The 19,952-nt window shown below is 48.2% G+C and overlaps 1 protein-coding gene across 13 annotated transcripts in view; it reads right to left on the reverse strand.

Moving 5' to 3' along the window:
• Window positions 1–19,952, reverse strand: part of NOS1AP (nitric oxide synthase 1 adaptor protein) — a 175,360-nt gene that overhangs the window by 127,207 nt on the left and 28,201 nt on the right. For all 13 annotated transcript variants that reach the window (XM_073356236.2, XM_073356231.2, XM_073356232.2 and 10 more), the window contains one exon: window positions 5,908–5,979. In XM_073356236.2, the coding sequence (XP_073212337.2) occupies window positions 5,908–5,979 (72 nt within the window). The remainder of the gene's footprint in view (window positions 1–5,907; window positions 5,980–19,952) is intronic.

Raw genomic sequence — 19,952 nt, forward strand, 5'->3', positions numbered from 1 at the left:
TTCGGAAGAGCTGGTGAGCCACTTCCGGGTGTAGAGACCACTTGTGCTGAGAGGAAAAATCCCTGCTCAAGAGATCTGCCCTCACATTCCAGGTGCCCAGCAGGTGGAAGGTTTTTAGGTAGATGTTGGGGGCTCTACAGAAGTCCCACAGACTGAGGGCTTCGTGGCAGAGGCCCTGTTGATATAGAACATCGAGGTCATGTTGTCCGTGAGCACCCGGATCACCTTGCCCTCCAGGTGCGAGCGGAAGGCCATACAATGCCAGTCACACCCGCCCTGAGTTCCTTGAGGTTTATATTGAGGGGTAGGTCTTGTAGAGACCACAGGCTTTGGGTCTGAAAGTTCACCACATGTGCCCCCCAACCCAGGTCTGACATGTCGGACACCAGCTCCAACGACGGGGCCCTGTCCCTGAACCGCTTGGAGCATGTTGTTTGGGGTGGACCACCACTGCGGGGAGGTGATCATTGTGTTCAGCACAGTGAGGACTTTGTCCATTCTGTCTGTGGCCTGGGAGAACTGCGAGGCCAGCCAGAGCTGGAGGGGCCTCATTCTGAGTCTGGCATGACGGACCACATATGTGCACGCAGACATGTGACCCAGCAGTTACAGGCAAGCCCTGGCTGTCGTCACCGGGAACCTTGTGACAGAGTCGATGAGCCCTTTCAGGGTCTCAAACCTGTCTGGTGCGAGAGAGGCCCTGGCCGACGTTGCGTCCTGTAGTGCCCCGATAAACTGTATGCATTGGACCGGGACTAACGTGGACTTGGCATTGTTTATCTACAGGCCCAGGGCAGTACATGTGGACAGGAGGAGCGCCACATGATCCCTCACCTGTGACTGAGAGGTGCCTTTGACCCAGTCATCCAGATATGGGAATATCTGGACCCTCTGGCGTCTGAGGTAGGCTGCTACCACCGCCATACACTTTGTAAAGACCCTGGGGGCAGTGGACAGACCAAATGGTAGGACCGTGAATTGGTAGTGACTCTGTCCCACCATGAAACCGAGGAAGCGTCTGTGCCCCTCCAATATGTGGATGTGGAAGTACGCGTCCTGCAGATCAAGGGATCAGTCCCCGGGATCCAGGGAGGGGATGATGGAGGTCAGGGAAACCATGTGGAACTTGAGTTTCACCATGTATTGGTTCAGATCCCGCAGGTCCATGATGGGCCTGAGCCCCCCTTTGGCCTTAGGGATAAGGAAATACCGGGAGTAATACCCCTTGCCCAGGAACTCCTTGGGCACTGCCTCTATCGCTCCTAGGTCCAGGAGCCGCCCCACCTCCTGCTCGAGCAGAGCATCGTGAGGGGGGTCCCCCAGGAGGGACGGGGGCGGAGGGCGGTTGGGTGGGGAGGAGGTAATCTCAAGGGTGTAACCTCGGGAGATGGTGTTGAGGACCCATTGGTCTGAGGTGAGCTGCGACCATTCTGGAAGGAAAGCACACAACCGATTGGAGAAAGGGAGTTTTATTGTGGGTAGGTCCCTGCTGAGAACTGGCAAGGTACCCCCAAGCATCCCGTCAAAAACGTCTTTTGCCCACCTGCTTGACCTTAGAAGATCCAGGCTGGGGGGCAGGCTGGGATTGCCATTGCGGGCGCTTTCTACAGTCCCGCTGATTTTTGTGGGTGGCCTTGTACTTCCGGAGGGTGGCCTGGGTAGGAGCCTGCTGTGGCTTGAACTTGGGTTTTGCCGGAGGAGGGACATAGAGGCCCATGGTCTGGAGGGTCGAGTGGGAGTCTTTCATGCCATGCAGCCTTGTGTCCGTTTCTTCAGCAAACAGCCTTCCTGTCGAAAGGGAGATCTTGCATTGATGACTGTGCTTCACTGGAGAGCCCAGAGAGCAGAAGCCATGACACCCATCTCATGGACACTGCTGAGGCCATGGACCGTGTGGTCGAGGCCACTGCATCCGAAGCGGCTTGCAGGGATACCTTGCAGCCACCGCCCCTTCCTCCACGAGCGCCTTGAACTCCTTATTGAGCTCCCAGAGAGAGTTCTCAAACTTGGGGAGAGATTCCCAGACGTTAAACTCATAGCGACCCAGGAGAGCCTGATGGTTTGCTACTTGTAGCTAAAAGCTTGACAATGAATAAACTTTTCTCCCGAAAGCATCCAGCCCCCGAGAGTCTTTCTTCTTGGGGGTCGGGGCTGGTTGCCCCTGCCGCTCCCTGTAGTTGACTGACTCGACCACCAAGGAGTTGAGCGTCAGGTGGGTATACAGATACTGGTGTCCCGTCATGTGTACAAAGTACTTGCACTCCGCCTTTTTAGAGATGGGAGCTAACAAGGCTGGAGTTTGCCACAGGGCATTCAAAATTCTTGCCACCCCTTCATGGAGTGGCAAGGCCACCCTGACCAGTGCTGAACGGTGACAGCACATTGAACAGGGAGTCTGAGGGCTCTTCCATCTCCTCAGCCTGGAGGTGGAGGCTCGCTGCCACGCTTTTTAGAAAGTCTTGGTGTAGTCCTCCTGCGGGACAGAGGGGGATGGGGCCACAATCAGCTCCTCCGGACGGGGCGAGACCAGGCACCTTTTTTCTGGCGGTCTAAAGATGGACGCCAATGGTGCTTCTGAGGTCCCGGCCACCGAGCGAGCCCCCACTGGGGGCTGCACTGGAGGCCATGGTGCCCACTGGTACCACTGGGCTGGCCACGATGCTTGGTGCCATTGCGCTTGCTGAGGCACCGGCGGAGCCGGCTGTTTGGGCTGACTAGCTTGGCCTGTAGATGGACGGCTGTGAGGGGAGGCCGGGCTGGCATATGATCCACAGCTGCCTCTGAACCGAGAGTATCTGCGGTGCCGGGATCAACGTAGGCCACGGGACCACGATCTTGACGTGGAGGAGCGGCACTGACAGTAGTAGCTGCTCCGCGAACGGCCTCGATGGGCGGACCCGCATCTGCGGGATGCCAGCGATCGATGCCCGGGGCTACGGTGCCTTGGTGGAGACTTGGAATCATAGAGTCATAGAATCTCAGGGTTGGAAGGGACCTCAGGAGGTCATCTAGTCCAACCCCCTGCTCAAAGCAGGACCAATCCCCAACTAAATCATCCCAGCCAGGGCTTTGTCAAGCCTGACCTTAAAAATATCTAAGGAAGGAGATTGGAACGGGAGTCCAAGCGGGAATGGTGTCAACAATCGTGCCACGACTGACTGCAGTATCTCCTGCGAGACTAGGACTGTTGGCGACATCCACCATGGTTCCGTCGATATTTTCATTGCGAAGACGAGCAATGCTGGGAGTCCCGGTTGGACGGCACCCATCCAGACAGTCTGGCCGGTGTCGAGGGCGATCCACATAGACTGAGCCCTGAACGTCGCTGGGCGGTGTCGGGAACGTTCCCTTGACCGAGACTGGTACTGGGCCGGTGGCGACTGCGGCGATCCCAGTGGCAGCTTGCCTCTGGAGCACGGGGCCAACATTGGCAGAGCTCTGGGCACCGGCATGGACATGACGTCCCAGGCTGCCTGGAGGGCTTCGGACGTAGATGGCATCCAGAGAGGTCTGCTCTGAAGGGGCCAGGCTACTCCGCTCAACATGAGTCGGAGGCCTCGGGCCCGATGGGGATCAAGGACTACCCGACATAGGCCTAGCCTCTGTCCCAGACTTCCCTCGGTGCCATTACAAAGAGGGAGTCTTTCCGGTCCTCTTGGCGTGCCCGGTGGACAGGGAGCGGTGCCGACTGGACGATGGTACCAGAGGGTCTCCACATACCAATGCCGCGGTGCCAGGTCCCGGTTCGGAGCAGTGTGCCACGGTTGGGGCCAGCGCCAACTCCATTAGGATAGCCTGGAGCCTAAAGTCCCTTTATTTTTTAGTCCGGGGCTTGAAAGACTTGCAGATCTTGCACCTTTCGCTGACATGGGTTTCTCCCAAGCAGCACGGACAATCTGCGTGCGGGTCGCTCCTTGGCACAGAACGCCTACAAGAGCCACATGACTTAAAGCCTGGGGCGTGGGGCATACCCTGGCCCAGGCTCAATGACTAACTGAATGGCTAAACTAACTGAATTAGCTAACTACAGGTACTACTGAACAAATGAAGAGTTCTGGGGACGAGCTGCAGCAAAGCTGGAGCTGAGCAGTTCCGATGCACCTTGACTGGCAGCAAGAAGGAACTGAGGGTGGGGGGAACACAGCCCTCCTTATACCGCACCAGGCAGGCGCCGCTCCAGGGGTCACGGGGAGGGCGCTCCCCCCTACCTGTACTGCTAGGGGAAAAACTTCCAGCACCAGTGCACGTGGCAAGCACGCACACATGAGCAATCACTCAAAGAAGAATCTCACTTTTAACAGCAGTAGCTTCTTCTGCCAGTGTAGAAAGAATATTTTCTTCCTTTGGACTAATTCATTCCAAATTGAAAAATCGTTTGGGACCTGAAAAAGCAGGAAAGCTTGTTTTTCTTTTCCAGATTATGAACAAACAGGAAAATGAAGGTGAAGACGACTGAGTTAGCTGCAGAAGCCAATATTTTAAGTTTCTTGTGTTGACCTGGCTGACAGTCAATTTAATTTTTGTTTTGTTTTTAAAAATATTTCATTTAACTATTTTAGTTAAAAACAATTTTAACAAAAACAAACCTGATTTTAAAAAACTTGAATGTTTAAATTCAAAAATTCATATGCTTGTTTTGTTAAAATATTCTATGTTTGTTGTTGAAGAAAAATATCCAGAATACACAACGTTGTTGTTTTAGTTAAATAAAACAATTTAAATGTCTGTCTGGTGATGTTCTCCTCCTAATACAGCATGGCCAGAAAATCCCACAAATACTAAGGATTAACCTGTTGAATTTCACCTCCCAATGACTTCATAAATATCTGCTTCAATTACCTTTGGTAAATGAAATAACCAAACAATCATTCATTCATTTTCTGATATAGCTATAAAACTAATCTGAAAAGTTTTAAATAAATCACTTAAAAATGTATAGTGTGTACCTTCTAAAAATGAAACCTACATCTATCTGAGTTGTGAAGAATATGTATTAAGGTTATAACAACCAACAAGAATGCACTTTTATGTAGAAATCCATGATTAAATCGAGTCTTCCTCACTAGTGATCTAAATCATGATTTCAATCAAATCCACCCTTGGAGAAATTCAGAGCAGTGCCAGGCTGTGGTTCTGGGGTATAACTTAGGTGTCATTCCTGCAGATCCCAGGGAAATCTCCAAACATGACAGTGTCATAATTGTAAGAGTAAATACCACTCACCACCTTACTGCCACTGGCCAGCCGACTACACGGTTAAAATTGGCCTTCAATGATAAAAAAAAAACTAGGCACAAATCACAGGGATAACAACACAGGTACCCAGAACAGACCCACTTGTGATTCCAGGGCCACCACTCCTCTCTGATAATGAAGTGGTGCAATAGCACAACAACTCTGGAAATGCAATGGGCTCAACCATTCACATATGCTTCATGGAGAGCCTTCTGCACAACACATGCCCGGCTTCATCTAAGAGTTGCGCATGCATCTGTCTGTGCTTCAGGAACCAAGACAGACATGCACAACCACGCTCTCCTTCTACACTTCCCTCCCTATCAGCTGACAGCTTCTGAGACAGCCACTCAAACCCCACCAAACCCAAGTCAAGACACTGGCACATGGTAGGCACTGGATGCCTCCATGCCAGTCAATACCCCACCAAGAAAAAAAACCCGTATTTTATGGGAGTCTTCCAACATCCAAGACAACATAGACAAAGACATGAAACCTACAGTGAGAACATGTGGAGTCAGAAAGATCATCAAAGAAGCCAACTTACGAGAAACATTAATGTTTCGTCAAGAGCACAGAATCCATCAGGCAGCCATGCCCTCCAGTGCCCCTTCTTGGGCTCTTTAACCATGTGGCACACACAAGGAAACATACACCCTTTGCAACACTTACCCTGATTCTCCGCATTGCAGTCACAATCTCCACCCTGCTGTTTGGCCGAGGCACATCAAGGCTTCCAATGTACTGCAAAAAGAAGAATATAGGATTAGTACAGCTCCAATGTCTGTAAAATAGCACAGACATGCAGGGACTTTTCCACCAAGCAGCTAAACCACCCCCTGCCAATGCAGGAGCATTTCTCCTTAGACATCACAGCACTTTGTCCAGTCTATTTTACGTGTCCTAGACAATGACAGTTCTGTCACTTTCCCTGGGAAACTATTCCACAGTCTAATCCATCTGTCAGGAAATTTTCCTTGATATTCATCCTAAATTTTCCATTTCTTAATTTCATCCCATTATTCCTAGGCTGTCATCCTAAATCCCCCCCCCCATCTATTGGCCTGATGTTTTCATCTTTCACATATCTGCAGATTATTCGTTCTCCCTACCATGCAAGGCATTTCATCAAACCACATAGTTAACGGTCTTCATTTTTGGTTTTAAGACCAGCAGGGACCATTATGACAACCTAGTCTGACCTCCTGCATAGCACAGGACAGAGACTCCACCCAGTGATTCCTGCATCAAACCCATATCGTCCGGCAGGTCTTTTGGAAAGACTTCTCACCGTAAGATCCCCAGTGCGGAGAGCCCCCCCTCCCATGTCCTTAGCTAAGTTGTTCCAATGGTTAATTACCCTTGCTGCTAAAAAAGTGTGCCTTATTTTGATTCTGAATGTGCTAAGCATCAGCTTCCTGTCACTGGATCCTGTTATACTTTTGCCTGCTAGATTCAAGAGCCCTTTGCTCTCAGAAATGTCTTCCTCATATAGGTACTTATAGGAGATTATCTAGTCACCCCTTAAAACTTCCCTTGTATAAACCATATTTGACTTATTTAGTCTCTCGCTATAAGGCCTTCCAGACCTCAAATCGTCCTTATAACTCTTTACTGAGCTCCTTCCAATTTTATAACATTGTTTTTGAAATTTGGACACCAGAATTGGACTCAGTATCCAATAATGATCTCACCAGTGCTATATACAGTTCGATAGTCATCCACTTAGATAGCCAAGCATTGCATAAGCCCTTTTAACCACAACATCCCACTGGGATCTCATGTTCATCTGGTTTCCATCATGACCTCTAGGTCTCTCAGAGTCCCTGCTTTCCAGGATGTGGTCCTCTGTCCTGTAAGTGGCCTTTTCTGTTCCTAGATATCGTTCCTTGCAGGTGGCAGTATTAAAACACATTACCTGATTGCATCCAGCTTATAAAGAGATCCGGACCACTCTAAAACCGGCCGGTCCTCAGTATTTACTACTTCATCAACATATATCCTCTATAAACTTTACCTGAAATCATTTTCTTCAAGATCATTGATAAAGACTGAGTATTATTATGTCAAGAACAGACTACTCCATCACCCCATGGGATGAGGATTTCCCAAGTAAAATTATGGTTTGATGAGATCTTTCAGCAGACAGTTTTTAATTCCTTTACTATAAGCCAATGTCATTTTGTATAGTGTTAATTTTTTAGTCTTCCATTGAAAGAAGTTCTGAAGGAACTCAAATGTGAAATTGCTGAACTAGTACTGATTGTGGTTTGTAACCTATCATTTAAATCAGCTTCTGAACCAGATGACTGGAGGACAGCTAATGTGACACCAAATTTTTGAAAAAAAGGCTTCAGAGGTGATCCCGGCAATTACAAGCCTGACTTCAGTACCAGGTAAATGTTGAAACTATAGTAAAGAACAGAATTATCAGACACAGAGATAAACATAAGTTGTTGGGGAAGAGTCAACATGGCTTTTGTAAAGGGAAATCATGCCTCACCAATACACAAGAATTCTCTGAGGGGGGTCAACAAGCATGTGGACAAGGTGGATCCAGTGGATATAGTGTACTTAGATTTTCAGAAAGCCTTTGACAAGATCCCTTACCAAAGGCTCTTAAACAAATTAAGCTGTCATTGAATAAGAGGGAAGGTCCCCTCATGTATCAGTAACTGGTTAAAAGATAGGGTAGGATTAAATGGTCAGTTTTCAGAACAGAGAGGTAAATAGCAGTATCCCCCAGGGATCTGAATGGAGACCAGTACTATTCATAAATGATCTTGAAAAAAGGGGTAAACAGTGAGGTGGCAAAATTTGCAGACAATGCAAAACTACTCAAGATAGTGAAGTCCAAAGCAGACTGTGAAGAGTTACAAAGGGATCTCACAAAACTGGGTGACTGGGCAATAAAATAGCAGATGAAATTCAATGTTGACAAATGCAAAGTAATGCACATTGGAAAACATAATCCAATTACACATATAAAATGATGGGGTATAAATTAGCTGTTACCACTCAAGAAAGATCTTGGAGTCATTGTGGATAGTTCTCTGAAAATATCCGCTCAGTGTGCAAGCAAGTAAAAAAACCAAACAAACAAAAAACTAAGAAAATGCTGGGAATCATTAAGAAAGGGGTAAATAAGAAGACAGAAAATATCATATGGGCTCTATATAAATTCATGATACACCCACACCTTGAGTACTGCATGTAAATCTGGGTGCCGCATCTCAAAAAAGATATACTGGAATTGGAAAAGGAACAGAAAAGGGCAACAAAAATGATTAGGGGTATGGAACAGATTCCATATGAGAGAGATTAATAAGACTGGGACTTCTCAGTTTGGAAAAGAGGCGACTAAGGGGGGATGTGAAAGAAGTCTATAAAACCATTACTAGTGTGGAGAAAGTAAATAAGGAAGTGTTATTTACTCCTTCTCATAACACAAGAGCTAGGGGTCACCCAATGAAATTAATAAGCAGCAGGTTTAAAAAACAAACAAAAGAAACTATTTTTTTCACATAACAGTCAACCTGTGGAACTCTTTCCAAGAGGATGTTGTGAAGGCCAAGACTATAACAGAATTCAAAAAAGAACTAGATAGGTTGATGGCTATTAGCCAAGATGATCAGGGATGCAACCCCATGATCTGGGTGCCCTTAGACCTCTGGCTGCCAAGGGGATAAAGGTGTCCCACAATGCCTGTTATCTCTCTAGTTTGAACTCTACTGCCCTGCCCTCAGGTGACCAACTGTACATTCCTTTGGACCCCGTACATTCCTTTGGAATTTTGAAAGTCCCCTTCCTGTTTGCTTGGCGATGTGTGCAGTGGTCTCAGCGCATCTTTCCAGATGGCCATGCCTGCTCCATGCACCAGGCAATCCCCCGCTTGGAGCAATGCCAAGCTGCTGGACCTCATCAGCATTTGGGGAGAGGAGGCTGTGCAGTCCCAGCTGCACTCCAGCCGTAGGAATTATGATACCTATGGACAGATTTCATGATGTATGACAGAAAGAGGCCATGACCGGGACACACTGCAGTGCAGGGTCAAAGTGAAGGAGCTGTGGAATGCCTACCACAAGGCAAACCGCCACTCCGATGCTGTGCCCACAAGCTGCCAGTTCTACAAAGAGCTGGACGTGATACTCAGCGGTGACCCCACCTGCACTGCGAAGACCACTGTGGATACTTCGGTGGCTCACATTCCAGTCGAGAGTAGACCAAGCCAGGAGGAGGAAATCTTGGAAGAGGATGTGGCAAGGGAGGGGGACCCAGAGGCAGAGGATGACTTGGAGGTCAGAGATGCATGCAGCCAGGAGCTCTTTTCTACTCTGGGGGAGGCCAGCCAGTCACAGCTGTTGGATGTTGGCGAAACGCAAACAGGAGAGGAGGCCCCTGGTAAGTGGATTTGATTTTGGAAATCGCTGAAGCATGTTGTTGGCAGCAGGAGGGTTGCAGAAAGCAGGCTGGTCTCCCACCACATGCCTAGTCTGAGCGATGGAACAGGGTGTTGATTGACTCTCTCACTTTATGGGAATCTGCCTCAGAGATCTCCAGGAAACTCTCGTGGAGATACTGGGCAATCCGCTGCCACAGGTTCTTGGGCAGAGCTGCTTTGTTTCTTGCCCCACTAATGGTAACTTTCCTGTGCCACCATGGGGGTGAAGTGGAGGGAAAAGCCATTGCTGCACACAGGAGAGCTGTATAAGGGTCAGGGCAGAAGCCGCCGTCTTGGAGGAGACCCTCTCTTGATTCCCTGCTCACCCTCATCAGTGAGATATCTTCCATAATGATCACATCCTGTGGAAAATGTGGGGACAGGAATGATTATCAAGCCCCCCCTACAGTGCTGGCTCTCCCAAAAGCCACGTGCCCAGTGTACAGAAGGGTCCAGGAAGAGCGATTGCCCCTGCCCCTGTGGCTACTCACCATTTTGGGGGTCTTGTAGCTCATGTGTGCTTGCCTGGGGTCAGCCAGTTAGTAACAGGTGTGAGAGTACTGGCTGTGTTTTAAATCGCTGAATCAGTGGTCTCTGTGTTGCAAACAATACTGCTTCTGTACAATGTTGTGTTTAAACTTCACAGAGATGACCTTGGGAGCCCAGCCTCCTCTTTGTTATCGGCAGCAGAACGGCTGCACAGAATTAGAAAGCAGCCACGAAGAACTAAGGAGGACTTTCTGTGTGAGGTTATGATGCTCTCCGCTGCCGAGAAACAGGAATTGAAGGAGTGGCAGGACAGAGAGAAGACGGAATGAAAGGAGAATGTGGCACGCCAGAATGAAGCCACGAAACGGTTCTTAAACATTATGGAGCACCAAGTGGACATGCTCCAGGCAATACTAGCTCTTCAAACCGAGCAGCTCCGTGCCCGCCCTCCCCTGCAGTCACTGTCGCAAAACTCTTTCCCATGCGCCCCATGCACACCACCACCACACTGTTATCAACCTCCTGGCTCCACTCTCTACCCTCAGCATTCCACTCCTCCCTCCTCACAGTTCAGCACTGTGGACTCCCACTACCTACTGCACTCAACACCCATCCCTCTGCAGTTTGGCCCTGCTGAAGTACAAAACCTGCTGCATTGTACTCCAAAGGAGAAGGCTGGATACGATCCCTGGACATACACAAATCTTTAGCCATACTGGGACTCCACCTCCTCCTGGGACCTTCCCTTCCCCCAACCTCTCACTGGGGATGTGTTTTTTTGTTTGACTCTCCCCTCCAGTTGTTGTTGAATAAAACAATTGTGTTGGGTTGAAAGCAATCTTTATTCTATTACTTGAAAGCAAACAGAGTCCTGCAAAGCAACAGACCTTCATATTGCATCGTCCGCACCAATCACAATCACCTCCTAGCATTACAAACACTGCACTCCTGAGCACAGCAACAAATATTAGTGGCTTTCAGCTTCAAATTGCTGCCTCAAGGCATCCCTGATCCTTAAGGCTCTGCGCCCCTCTAATAGCCCTGGTCTCTGGCTGTTCGAAATCAGCCTCTAGGCACTGAGACTCAGTGGTCCAGCCTTGAATGAAGCTTTCACCCTTTCCTTCACAAATATAATGGAGCGTTTAGTACACGCTATAAGCATAGGAATATTGTAATCGGCCAGGTCCAGCTTCACAGAGAGGCAGCGTCAGCGGGCCTTTAAACGACCAAAAGCACACTCAGTCATTCTGCACTTGACAGCAGCAAGGAATGGTTCAACAACAGGCTGAGCAAGTTGCCTCATGTATGGTTTCATAAGTCACGGCATTAAGGGGTAGGTGGGGGGTCTCCCAGGATCACAATGGGCATTTCGACTTCCGCTACAGTGATTTTCTGGTCCTGGACGAAAGTCCCTGCTTGCAGCTTCCTGAACAGGCCAGTGTTCCGAAAGATGCGTACATCATGCACCTTTATGGACCAGCCTGCATTAATGTCTGTGAAACACCCACGGTGATCTACAAGCACCTGAAGAACCATTGAGAAATACCCCTTGCGATTAATGTACTCTGTGGCTAGGTGGTCTGGTGCTAAAATTGGAATATGCGTGCCATCTATCACCCTTACCCAGTTAGGGAAGCCCATTTCTGCAAAGCGATTCAAAATGTCATGCATGTTGCCCAGAGTCACGGTCTTTTGGAGCAGGGTGCGATTAATGGCCCTGCACACTTCCATCAACACGAGTCCAACGATTGACTTTCCCACACCAAACTGGTTAGCGGCAGAAGAGGAAGAGATGCTCTGTGGGATAGCTGCCCAAAGCGCACCTCTTCAAATATCACTGAAAGTGCCGCAAGCGTGAACACACTAATGCACAGTCAAACTGACAGTGTGAACACACAACAGTGGTTTCCCTTCAGCGCTCTCTGAGCGGCACTGTAACTCTGCCAGTGTAGACATGCCCTACAACACAGAAGAACTGGCATTTGCATGGCATGGGAAAACAGTGCTCAAGGACTGAGGGGAGGCTAATAGCAGTATTGTGATCCTTCTCCTTCCCCTCAGCCCTTGAGCACAGTGCTCCCACTTGAGCACTGTTTTCTGGTCAGGTGCTATTACTACTTGCATTCTAGTAGCATCCACACAGAGCACCAGACCAGAAGAGCTCACAATCTACATTCTCGGAATACAGGAGCATTCTCCTCCTCCTCCTCCTCATCCACAAAATCCTCCTCCCTGTTGTGCGAAATCCCCCCCTTGCAGGTGTCCACAGACAGTGGTGGGGTAGTGATAGGGTCCCCTCCTAGAATGGCATGCAGCTGATCATAGAAGTGGCATGTATGGGGCTCTGACCCGGAGAGGTCACTTGCCTCCTTTGTCTTTTGCTAGGCTTGCCTCAGCTCCTTAACTTTCACGTGGCACTGCCGTGTGTCCCTGTTGTAGCCTCTCTCCAACACACCCTATGAGATTTTGGCAAATATATTAGCATTTCTTCTTTTTGATCGGCGTTCTGCCTGCACAGATGCTTCTCCCCATACACCAATCAGATCCAGTGTCTCCCTTTCAGTCCATGCTGGAGCTCGTTTGGAATTCTGGGGGGACTGCATGGTCACCTGTGCTGCTGAGTTCGCCACACTGACCAAACAGGAAATAAAATTCAAAAGTTCCTGGGGCTTTTCCTGTGTATCTGGGTAGTGCATCGGAGTTCAAAGTGCTGTCCAGAGTGGTCACAATTGAACATTCTAGGATAGTTCCCAGAGGCCAATACCATCAATTTGCATCCACGCTACCCCAAATTTGACCCAGCAAGGTCGATTTTAGCACTACTCCCCTCGCTGGGGAGTACAGAAGCCAATTTTAAGGGCCCTTTAAGTTGACGGAATGGGGTTGGTTGTGTGGACACATTCATTTTAAAATCGACCTAACGTGGCTAAATTCGACCTAACCCTGTAGTGTAGACCAGGCCTAAGTTGCCAGTGCAGCTATCCAACAGATACAGCTGGACACAGATGCTCACCAGGGCTGGGCACAGAGGGAGGTAAATGGGACCAGTTACATTACAAAGCAACAGTGAGCTGAGGGGCAGGGATCCGAAACTAGAGACACACATGGAAGCTGAGATTTTTCCAGCCACCTCAGGGATTTGGGCACCGAAGTCCCATTAAAATGTCTATGAGCCACTGGACAGCTTTGAAATAGCTCAGCCCCGGCCCAGACTGGGGTCCTGAAAGAGAAACAGTATGTGGTCACAGCCTGCATTGCACACACACACACGGGGAGCACAGAGCCCATAACTCTGGCACTGCCAACTCCTAAGTACTTCCCTCTGTAACTTGGATTGATCTTGGAAACTCAGGCAGAGATTTGGATCTGAAGAGCGAAGAGATGGTCTGGTGGCCTTGGCTTTTCCTTATCCAGGGGGTGACCTGTATTATCTGGGAAGATGCAGCAGTCGGCTATTCAACTCCCATCACCGTAGTATTTGAGCACTTGACAACCTCCTGGGGGGGAAGGCAGTGCTATTACACATCACACAGGTGGAACGACGGCACAGAGACTAAGTGGCTTGTCCATCTCGGTATGTGTAGAAGCCGAGTCTCCTCGGCTACCAATGCTGAGTCCAGCACCGCACAGATAGCACTAACCAGGTAGTACTAGGGACCTCACACTGCCTTTGACTAACCCTTCCTTGCCTGCTTTTCTCACTGAGGGATGAAAGAAGAAGCCAAACAAACAATGGCTGCTTTTATGGCTCTGTGCTATGACGATGCAGCCACCCTGGAAGAAGGAAAGCCCCGGTTCAGTGGCCAGTCCAAATGTCTCCAGCTGCGAGACTGGGGGATGATGCCTGCAGCTGTATCTCAGTGTCTGCAGCCTGGCATCAGGCTAGAGATTAAATACAGTAACAGCTGCTCAGGCCACAGATGCATGCCCCCTTGTCCCATCCTATTCTCTTGTTGAGGGCATGGAAACAAGGTGAGGGAATGCTGCTCTGGGGATGAGGGGGAAGGGGTGAGGAATTACTCACACAGGCCCCTGTTTTGAGGGTGTGGGCGCCCCCGTATCCATGGCAATGCTTCCCCAATATAGCACTGCCCTCCTCCTCCTCCCAACCCAATGCACACAGAACCCAGGGGTGGGAGTTGAGATGCTGGGTGCATTGCACGCATCCCTCCCACTTCAATGCCTCACACCACAGATCACTCCTGTCTGGAAGCGCAATGTTACTCTGTGCACAGAGGTCCCCTCCTCAGAGGGGGTGGCACTGCTCCTCCCTGACCCTGGGCCCCCACTGCTGCTCCTGGGTTCCCTGCGAGATCAACAGAGACTCCCCCAGCCAACTGTCTGCTCCAAGGCTGAACCATATCCACCCTGAACCAATCCTGTGCCATGGCATCACTCTCCTGTCCCTTTGGAGCTTTGCCTTCCCTCAAATCAGCCACTGGGAGCCGCCACAGGCATCTCTTCCCTCTCTATAGAGGGCTTGTGTGTCCAGGCAGGATGTTTTGGCCTCTGACCCCAAGATGGTTGATGCAGTCTCCCAACCACACCACCTGGCAGCCTCTCTCAGGGTGCTTCTGTGGGACTCTGGCAGGCTCCAGAATTCCCTGCAGGGCTGGGTTACAGAGACCAAGCCTGTCCCTGCAACACGCCTGCCGAATTAGAGTGCACAGGCCTTCGCCACAGGCAGCCAGATTCCATCCCCTGCCCCAGGGGCTCTGCTCCCTCTCCTGAGCTGGGCAATCATTTTCGTCATCCCACTAATGGTCTGGAACTAGCCTGCCACTCCCATGTAGTACAAAGGGCACTTCCTTCCCATATCTCCCTGGGAGGATTTACCCTTTGATTTAGGGATTGGGACAGATAAGAGGACTTCACCATCTCCGCAAGAAGCTGCCTTAGACTTTCCTAACCTAGGTAACCCTTTCAAAACCCTTGCACCATTAGCTCAGCAGTGGTGCTGTCCATGACTTTCTGTGCACTGTCTTGCCCCTGGACAAAGCTTGATGTGTATCTCCCAGGGAGCTCTAATTTTCTCCCCTCTTTTTCAGGAAGCACCCTGGAGCCCTGCCCTGCTTTGGTGGGTCCCCCCACCCCAAGCTGATGAAAAGAGCCATACAGATTGCTTTCGACAAAGTTAGACAACAGAGGCCTGCACAGGCCTACGTGCCTGGTTATTGGGCACCTGGCAGCCTCAGCTGGCTGGCTAAAATCCATGGGGAACACTGTGCATTCATAAGCAATACCCTTTCACCTCTATCCCCCACCCTCCACAACTCCAAGAAGGAAAATGGTCTTACAGTATATTGCTATAGCAAATTGCATCCTGAAGGATCCTAAAACACCGCCTAAACCATCCTATCACTTTAGTCAGCAGTGAAATGCAGCCATCTCTGGGGGCTCTGCATGTCAGCTGACTAACAGGGCATAGCAACATGATACAACACTTTTGGACAGAAGTGAAAAGCCATTTGATGGGGAACGTACGGGGCAGAATGCAATCACTGGGGAGGAAACCTGGCTGAGATACTGAACTTAGCTCCTTAACTCTTCAGAAAAGTGCCACGGGAACTTTAGTAACCCAAGAAATCAGGATGTTAGTTTTGCACCATAGCCAAAAGCTGGCACGGACTTTTGGTAAGAGAGTTCTTCCCAAACTGGAAGAAAACATTTGAAAGACAGAGAACCAAGAATATTCTGGGCAGATGCTGCTTCTTGTCCCCAAGAAGTATGGCGGTGCTGGAATGATGTTATCTGGACTTGGTTTATCATAGGCAAGAGCAAATAAATGAACTTTGAGTAACATACAGTAAACTTCTGATTTGCACAGCTCCCCTTACCCCCTTTGTTACTATCCTGGATTTAGAGAGATTAAGTCCCAAAGCCTGAACTATGTTACAATATTTCCTGGTGTATGAATCATAATGCTGAAATTAAGCAATAAGACAACAGGGCATGAAATATGGAGCAATGACTCTTTCACACTGTCGGGCTTGGCCTCATGCCACCACAGTACCTACAGCTATGAATCGGCTTACCACAATATTTCAAATGTTCTGGCAGCCCTCACTAAAATTAGATTTTATTATTAATTAAAATTATCCTTCCACCAGGAACCATTCACCCACCCTACCATCTTGTGCTCAAAGTCAACAGATATAATCTGAGACATCAACAATGTGTCTAGGTTAATTTCCTTCTAAAAGCTGGTTATAAAGGACAATGTATGCATTACAGGTGTTTTATCAGCAGAGCGTGTAGCAACAGCTCTAGTGCATTCCCATCCTAACAGCCCCATTTCTATTTGATAACAACTTTCTCAAAAAGTTACTGTTTTTGCTAAAATTTTGCTTATTCAGTCTAAACTCCTGAAACAGAGTTTTGTTTTTAAACTTGGCTGTGGTTGAGCATGGGGGTGGGAAGGGAGGAGACAACTGGTCAGAAGACTGGGGGAGAAGGGGAGGCAGGTTCATGAAAAGTAGAGACTTTTCATCAAAAAACTGAAAACCTGAAATCCAAGAAGATTTTGGTTTTACAATTAAAAGTCAAAGTTTTCTGCAAAACAACTTGTCTAACTGAAAACTGGTTTTGACAAACCTCTGCCATCACAGTAATGCTTGCTTGACCTTTTGGGCAACAGCTCAAGCATCTCAGTAATGCATGGTTGTCGCTTGCCATTTGGCAGCCCTTAGATCATAGCTGCAACCTCTAGTGTCCTAGTGAAAAGCTACTTTAATTTGCTAAGGTTAGGAGGGTTCAGAAGTGTACTGTGCATGCATGCGCACTAGTGAGTGTGTTATACGGGGGGTGGTTGAAGAAGCGTTGTTTTATTTCTTACTGTTGGCAGTGCCTGTGTGTGGTATGTAAGCCATGTGGAAATTCAGGTTCAATATATGTTCTCTCAACATACTATTGGTTCCGTACACATCTACAGCTGAGGGGACTCACGCAGATGCAGGTGAGCGGCATGCAGACCTTTGGAATGTATCTGAAGATGTGTTTGAAACAGGCAGGGCCATGTACCATTCTTCACAGTAGTGAAGGTGAGCAGATATGATCAGTGCTCAGATGTTGCACTTCAGGAGACTGCAGGAGTCCTTGCATCACTAAGTGCTCATGCTCTGCAGGACAAACCCTTTCCATTTCTCTCTAGCAGATAGTTCCACAGGGTGGGACTCCATTGTTCTATAATTTTGTTAAAAACCCTACCCACCAACAATCTCCAGATAAAACGTATACAACCGGGAGCACTCCAACCCAGGAAATACACAGGCAGCCTGAACTCTGTGTCCTTGTGCATATGCATTAAAAAGCAGGCCTGAATTACAAGGTCACATGCTGCTTTTTCTGCAGGGTTGGATGGAGAATGTCTCACTCGCTGTGGAGATTGGCTGGCATACAGTGAACACACATTGAACCTGTGGATATAAATACATATCCAACAGCTGTTCTATTCACTGCACTCCATTCAACTGTGCTTTAACAAGACAGGGATCCTGTAATTTTCACTCCATGCATCTGAAGTGTTTTTTTATCCACGAAAGCTTATGCCCAAATAAATCTGTTAGTCTTTAAGGTGCCACCAGACTCCTGTTTTGTTGTTTGTTTTTCTGTAAAAAATGTTATGTAATTAGCGACTGCATTGTAACACATACAAGCAAGCAGCCTGTGTTGGATCATATTAAAGAAGTTGTGTATTAAAATCACAAATGAGTTTGATTCCCCATAGTTTAAATTCCAGGGTATTACTAATTAAGAGTTCTCTTGGTCTCTTATTTTTACGGTTTCCCTCCCTGTGTGAAACTTGCAAGCTGCTAATTATGTTAGTACATCCTAAAACAGAGTCTCTTCTCAAAGCAATACTTTGTAACAACTACTCAGAGACTCAAAGCGATACTTTGTAACAAGAGAAACAGCACACAGAGAATCCCTGACCTTTTGTTGTATTTATCTCGCTTTGTTAACAATTGTGATTAAAATAGAGATAGAAGATGTATGTGGATGGATGCTTGGTGTGGATAATAACTGAATGATCAGGGAGGTGCCAGCCTAAGAATCCAGTGTCCATCAGCTGAAGAAGGCGTCAAGTGGAAATAACCAGAGGACCCCTGGAAGGCAGACTGGAATCCACCCAACAGCCTCAAGGATGGGCGAACCAAAGAACAAGATAACATCTGGCAGCACGGAGCTGTCAGGAATGTGCCATCTGCTGATTGATTCAGCAACAGCATGATGAAGCAATTCCCATAACCTGGCATAGGAATAAATTCCTATAAAAAGGGACTCTAGAAAGTGAGAACTTTGGGGTCTGATTCTGCAAACCCACGTCCAGGAGCATCAGATGTGCATCTGACAAGGCCCTGCTCCCTCCCCATGTCCAGGCCACCTGGCCAGTGGCTTGGCATGAGCAACTCTAAGGCTGGTAACTATGACAACCACCTTGCAGAACCTGTGTGTGTGTGTGTGAGTGTGAGAGAGAGAGAATGTTATAGCTATAACTAACTGCTTACTATGATTCTTTCTGTATTCACAATAAAAGAGGCATTTTGCCTTTTCCCCTTTAATAAGATCCTGTTGGTTTTTATTTTATTGGTATAACACCTGTGCCTGAGGACATAATCGGGCAGTGTGATTACATCCATGAAAACAGGATCCCAAGCAGGCTTGGTTGGAAATGCTGCAAGAGGACACTGAGTGAGATCAGGTTTCAGAGAGATCAGACTGGTTTACACAAATGGGTAGCCTGTGAAAGTTAAGGTTAATCTCCAAAAAGGAGGTATTGGTTTTGTACTGCGTGTAACCTTTCCTTTTCCCATACCCTTACTTCCTAATTCTTAAATCTTAACCTTTGATAAACTGATAATTGTTTTCACTATAAATATATTTCAGTGCTGTAATGTTACATAGGAGCTGATCCTCCGTTGAATCAAACAAGCTGGTGTGTATACCTTCCCCCTGGGGATACCTTACCTGATATCACTGAGTAGTTAGTCACAGGGGTTGGATCTCACAGGGGCTCAAGGACTGCTACAAAGCAAAGTGAGGGCTAGCATTGCCCTGAGGAGATTGTTTGGACAATGGCATATGGCCCATTTGTGACTGCTACTAGCAAATATCTCCAACAGCCGGTCATGGGACACTAGATGGAGAGGGCTCTGAGTTATGGCAGAGAATTCTTTCCAAGATGTCTGGCTACTGGGTCTCGACCACATGCTCAGGGTCTAACTGATCACCATATTTCAGGTCAGGAAGGAATTTCCCCCCAGGTTATATTGGCAGAGACCCGTGGGGGAGGAATTTTTGCCTTCATCGGCAGCATGGATTACTTGCGAGGTTTGAACTAGAGTAAATAGTGGATTCTCTAACTGAAAGTTGGCAAATCATGATTTGAGGAGTTCAGTAACTCAGCCAGAGGTTATGGACCTATTGCAGGAGGTCAGACTAGATGATCATGATGGTCCTTCCTGGCCTTAAAGTCTATGAGATGGGTGGCTAACAGGCTGGTAGAATCAGGGAATGGAGACCCAGCTAAGCATTGGCAAATCTGTCTCTCTCTCTTGTGGGAGGCAGTGGGGTAACAAGGCGAAGCAGTCCTGGGCACCCCAAGAAAGCATCACAGAGGGGTTTTCCCCTGAAAGTGGAATTCTTAATTGAAATCAAAGTAGCCAGAGTTCAAGTAGCAAGGCAGCCAGCCAGTGAACATTGAAGCTATTCCCTTGCAGTGCCAGAATAGTGGCCTAGCATTGTAAAATACGATTGCAATATTAAACAAAGCCACCAGAGAAGAGGC

Source organism: Lepidochelys kempii, chromosome 8 (genome assembly GCF_965140285.1).
Source record: "Lepidochelys kempii isolate rLepKem1 chromosome 8, rLepKem1.hap1, whole genome shotgun sequence".
NCBI lineage: Eukaryota > Metazoa > Chordata > Testudines > Cheloniidae > Lepidochelys > Lepidochelys kempii.